Source organism: Alligator sinensis, unplaced genomic scaffold, assembly GCF_000455745.1.
Source record: "Alligator sinensis unplaced genomic scaffold, ASM45574v1 scaffold97_1, whole genome shotgun sequence".
Taxonomy (NCBI): Eukaryota; Metazoa; Chordata; order Crocodylia; family Alligatoridae; genus Alligator; species Alligator sinensis.
Genome location: NW_005841921.1, coordinates 2,301,643 through 2,307,743, shown reverse-complemented (window position 1 = coordinate 2,307,743; position 6,101 = coordinate 2,301,643). Strand labels below are relative to the sequence as shown.

The window sequence follows — 6,101 nt, the reverse complement described above, 5'->3', positions numbered from 1 at the left end:
TAGGGGGGGGGGCGGGGGGCATGACCTCTGTGTATGTGTTGCTGGCCATGACTGATTAATATTCAGTTGACTGGTGAAGTATTGTTATGCTAAGATTATGCCATCTACCAGTACACAAAAGTGAGAGAACTTTCTACGAAGCAAAATGACAGATTCAGGGAGGCTATAAAATTTCGTTCAAACAAGGGTGTTTTTACTAACCTCACACTGAATCTGTCAGATACTTGGAGAACTACCATTGTCTGCAAGCACTTTGAGCAGAACATTAGAAACTCCAGTCCAAAAAAAGGGGTTTTTGACTCATTTCTCAAATAAGCATTTACCTGAGGCCAAATAAATTTCAATATCTGAAAGAATGAAAAAAAAAAAAAAAAAAGATAGAGGTACCATAAACATTACTAGATGAAAACTAGGTGTGAAATAAATTTCCTGACTTGAAGTAGCAATGCTGGATCCTATATACATAGGATGAAGTTGAAAGTTCCTTTGGCTCTGCACAGAAAATAATTTTTATAACCAGGTTATTGATTTATTTGCAGGATGGAAATTATCATAACTGCATGGAAATGCACAATTTATAAGTAGTTAAAAACTTCTCAGTTAGAAGCAACAGCATAAGGATACATTCTGCCATGGATTTGATAGTCTGATCCCTCACGGTGGCCGAATTGGGGTAACACATGTGGAACTCTTTGCGTAGATCATAAAATGAATAAAAGTAGTCAGACAGCAGGAAGTTCTACAGAGAAAGGAGGAAGAAGGAACATAAGCTGACATTATGAACACTACATTCAAATACATTAAAAGCCAATTCAAATCCATTAAAAGCCAAGGCTTCTCTAGGCTGAACAAGGATCTTCCTGGCCATATTTCATGAATATTTTGTTATTTTCTAAATACATATTTGCTTTTTCTTTCTGCAATTACACAGCAGTATGTCATAGGCTTGGGAAAGAGAGCCATACATAGTTCCCTTATAACCAGCCTCTATTTTATGAAAGAAACAATTCAGAAGGGTTTTGCAATCACAGAGATAGGCAAACCAATTGCAATAGAACCCAGATTTTTTCCAGGATTAGGGTCCTAACCTCGCATGAAGATGAATGCAAATTAGCCAGGGTATACCAAGTAAACATCATAGGCTGAAATACAAAATTGTTCTAGTACCTAGAACACTGAGTACTATTGGAACATCTTACATCCTAAAATAGGATTACATTACTCCTCCTCATTATGGTCTTTATGAGGTTTTTTCTTTGGCCAAATCTGATCAATCCCCTACCTTTTTGGATGCTTCTGGGTGGAGAACCTGTCGAATGAGTAACTGGCCATCAGTACAGAGAGTGTAAGAGCTTCTTCCTAGTAACTTCAGATCACTGGATACCAGCTGGCTAAACTAAAAGAGATAAAATTCCATTGTATTAGTCCAGGGTCCTCTACTTCTGGCCCACAGGCCAAATATGGTCCAAGCAGCCATGATATCTGGCCTGCAACCCCCATGAGTCAGAAAAAATTGGCACTTGGGAAGCAGGGGAAGCTCCATGCAGCTGGGTCCAGCCCTGCCTGGGCTATTGCAGCACAGTGGGATCAGAGTTGGGCCCACTCACTGCATGTCCAGATCAGGCTAAGCTGCTCCCCATCCTCTCCATGTATCCAGATAGGGGCCACTCCAGCCTCCCCACCACCCCAGGCATCTGGATCAGGGCTGGGCTGCTCCCCACCCTCCCCCCTGCATGTACAGGCTGGAGCCGCTTCCCCCTGCCCCTCCACCTCCTTAAGCATCCAGATTGGGACTGCTCCATCCTGCCTTGCGCAGCACATCCAAATTCAGGCCAGTCCATACCCCCAGTCCTCCATGCATTCAGTCTGGGACCAGGCTGCTTCTACCCTTCCCTGGGTGGATGGGGATGCCGGGGAAATTTGTGGGGTGGGTGCGGACACTTTATAGGAGGGTGACGAGCAGGGTTCTGGTGAGGAGTTTTCTGGGGGAGGCATTTGGAGTGGACTCCAAGGTGAGACAACAGTGTCCGCTGTTGCCAGGGCTCTTTGTTTGTGCCATTGAGCCTCTGGCACGGCGGATCAAGGGGGATAGGGTGATCAGCGGGGTTAGGGTGCTGAGGGAAGGGGAATTAAAAATCCTCTTATACATGGCCAACATGACACGTGTGGTGAGGGAGGAGGTGTCCCTAGAGAGGGTGATGAAGCATGCAAATGAGCTTGGGGAGGTATCTGGGGTGAGGATGAATGTGGAGAAGAGTGCTGTCTTGGCAGTGGGGAATTGGGGGATTTGGGGAAATTTGGATTGCAGGTGGAAAGGGAGTAACTTAAGGTACTGGGTGTATGGATGGATACCCAAGGGAAAGGGAAGCGGGCATGGGAGGTACTGGAGGGGAGGGTGAAACAGACAGTGGGGTTGTGAGGAACACTAGGTTTATCATCTGGGGGGATGGGGTTTCCCCAACACAGAGGTTTTTGTTTATGTCCACTTCTTGAAAATGGTGGTGAGAGAAGTGAGGGGGGCACCAGGGATGGTTTCAAACTTCTGTAGGTTCGGTGGGGGCTATTATGAAGGTTGGGGCTGTTTGGGAGCAGGTGGAGAGGAGTGTGGGCTTGGCACATGTCGCTCCCTTATGCACGACTGGGAACTTTTGTTACGGGACAAGGCTTGGAGGGGTTAGGACTTGAAGGGCTGGGGGATGCAAAAAGAGTATTTAAGCTCATGAGGGGGAGGGAGAGGATGACAGATGTGGGGGAGCTGAGATCAGAGCAAGTAAATAGGGTGTGAAAAGGGGTGGTGGGAAAGGAAAGGGGAGCACGAGGAGCTGGCATGGAGGGCAGTGAGGAATGCTTTGCTGGTGCAACGGGTGTTGTATCGTTGGGGGCTGTCGCAGTACCCCAATTGCCCAAGGGAGCTTTGTTGGGCTGCACACTCCCCGTAGCTCAGGGGCGGGAAATTATTTTGGGCAGAGGGCCGCTTACTGAGTTTTGGCAAGCCATCAAGGGCTGCATGACAGGCAGCCTAGGGCAGATAAATATTAATTTTCTAAATTTTTAGGGGCCCCGTGGGCCGGATAGAATGGCCTGGCAGGCTGCATCTGGCCCCCGGACTGCATTTTGCCCACCCCTGCCGTAGCTGGATCGGGCACCCCTACAGACCCTGTGTGCCAGCCGGATTGAGCCCACTGACTGGATCTGACATGGCACTGTCCATGAGGTTCACAGGGCAAAACATTTGGGCCCCACTGCATTAGTCTATATTACTGTTATTATATTATTTTCCATAATATATTTTTAAAAGATACCAAAGGAAATTAACTACTTCATAATAATCATTGAAAGATCACAACTGGGAGAAAGTATAGGCAGGAGGCAAAGACACATTAGGCAGTCACAGGCTAGAGACTAGGTAAAGGACCAAAACACTACAGGCAGTGCTGAAGCAACAAAGTTTGGCGCCCGGAACAAAGCCTGCAGTGGCAGCCCGCCCTTGCCCTGCGCATGGATGTGGGGGGCACATGCCCCCACCCCCATGCTTGCCCAGGAGTGCATGAAGCAGTGGAAGCTGCCCTTCCCCCATCCCCGCACCCCCCCCAAATGTGCACTTGCAGCTCTGTTCTGTGCTCTGCCCTAGCTTGGCAGAGCTTGTTGGCACCCCTTTGCTTTGGGGCCTGGGGCGGTTGCCCTGCTCGCCCCCACCCCCACTATGGCACTGACTATAGGCAGCACTACAGCAGCACAAAAACATGTTGGAAGCTGCATTGAATTCTCATCATAAAGTTCAAATATTTGGACTTTTTGCAGCCCAATTAATTGCAATGCTGTGAGAAGAAAGAATACACTGGAATATGATGCAATCCTGACTTTGCCACATCATTTCTTGACCTAAACTGTCCAAGCTGGTTTAAAAGCATGTGTTACAATGGTCTGTCTTTCTTTTCTTTTCTCACTCTCTCTCTCTCTTCTCCACTACCCTCCCTCCCCACCCCTCCACAGTTAAATGGAAAACAACAAGAGCCAGGAAACTACCCAGCAGAGGTTATCATTAACTGCATAATAACTAAACCCAGCCCTATACCCCCAATTCTGGTGTGTTCATTACTCATGTTATAATAAAATCTGCAAAGACCACAGAAATGTTGACAATAAGAAATTATACAGAACAGTGATCATTAACTGAAACAAAGCTACTAAAGTTTTCTAGGTTCCAAATAGGTTTACTCTGAAAAAGAAAAGAACAGTTAAGCATGTGTGCACAATTTCTGAAGTACTCTAATACTAAACCAATACTAAAGTCCCCATCTTTAATTGTTAGCAACTATGTTACCATAGCTAACAAGCTGCTATTTACTAATTTGATACACACAGATATCTTCCAAGAGAACAAACATAATTTTAGTTTCCTTCTCAATTCCAATCCCCTCCCTGGAAAAAGGAACATGGTTAATAGTATGAGTCAGTATCTTACAACTACTCTCAGTGTTTTTCCCCCTCTAGAGAGCACCTTGTAGAACTTCATATTATGGCCTCCTCTCCTATTCTTATTTACATAGATGTCTATGACATCATGTTAGACACCAGTCACTGCCTCTGACTGGCTCGTTCTAAAGACCTGAACATGTATACATTATACATGCAGTTAGCCAAATCATGCGCACTCTGTACGGAAACTGTAGAAGCAGGTCCTAAAGTCCTTAGATCACGTCTACACAAGGTGGAAAAGAAAACACGGACTTCGGTTAAAATAGCAACTAAAATATCAACTCAAGATGAAACTAGAATTGTTCTAGGTTTGCACTCAGCAGACCATTGTAACAGCTAATCACTTACTATTTCTTTGCTAGTCTTTAACCTGCTAGTATTTAACCTCAGACCACACTTTTATTGCACACTCTCTGTATTCTAAGACATAACAGAGTGAGACTAAGCCAGAACACTGGAGCAGTGAAAGCAAGTTACTCGTTTCTGGAGTACAATCATTAAATCTACTTGTAATTCACCATTTTTATTTCCCTGACCCCACGATTCTGTGGCAGGTGGCTAGGTCAGCTTTGCCAATAGACTTGAAAGCTGGTTTGAAGGAGAACATGAGCTATCTGGCCTCAGAGCATTACAGGTTAAAGTGAGGGCAATTCCTGTGCAATGACAACACAGATTCAACCCTGTTTTGAATGGCTGCAATTTCCATTTACTTAAGTAAGATTTGTCTCAACTTCAGTCAGGGCTGAATCTTACCCATTATGTTGAAGTGTTCTGCCAAAATTCTGCCTGGGGGCAAGAGACCATTCTTTCTTTGAATGCCCAGAAAGGAAAAAGGTCACTGCCAGGGTGCATCAAAGGAAACAGTATTGACATAAGCTAACCACAGAGGATGTATACTATCCTCAAAACTGGCTCTTTCACCATCTTCCCCTTTCTCAGAGTAGAAAATTTCACCAGGGTTTGGCACTGTTTCCCTATTTCAGAGACAGCTGCTGCAGAGTTCCTTTCCCAAGCCTCAGGTCTACTGTGGAAAAAGAGTAAGGGGGATGCAAGAGGAGCTTGCGGAAGCTTCTAGCGCAGGGAAGGACAATTATTTTGGCCAGAAGGCCACTTACTGTGTTTCGGCAAGCCATCAAGGGCCGCATGACAGGCAGCCCAGGGCAGACTAATATTAATTTTCTAAATTTTTAGGGGCCCTGCGGGCTGGACAGAATGACCTGGTGGGTTGCATCCAGCCTCTGGGCCGCATTTTGCCCACCCCTATTCTAGTGGGACGTGCTGTATTCTGAGAAGATGACAAGTTCCAGCTCAAATGAACAAGCAAATATTTCTGGCAGGGAATAGTTGGGCAAGGCATACATTTGTGTCTGCCACACGCTCGCAGTTCCCTCTCCAATAGCTTTAGAATTCTAATGGTCTGCCCAGCTGATCTTCTTTATAATATCTTTTTGACCCAGAGATCGATCAATCCATCTATCTATTGATCTATCTAATCTATTGCCCAGGCAAAAAGTGTATACCAGCAAGTTCCTAGCAAAGCAATCATGATACTCTATAATTAATATTGCTTTTCTCCCTCTTAGCGCTTTCCTCACCAAGGGATCATTGCATTTACAATGATG

General features: G+C 45.5%; 1 protein-coding gene across 1 annotated transcript in view; it reads right to left on the bottom strand.

Moving 5' to 3' along the window:
* Nucleotides 1–6,101, bottom strand: part of ESRP2 (epithelial splicing regulatory protein 2) — a 63,681-nt gene that overhangs the window by 33,542 nt on the left and 24,038 nt on the right. Inside the window, 2 exon segments of the mRNA XM_025198432.1 lie at nt 625–739; nt 1,283–1,396. Of these exon segments, the coding sequence (XP_025054217.1) occupies nt 625–739; nt 1,283–1,396 (229 nt within the window).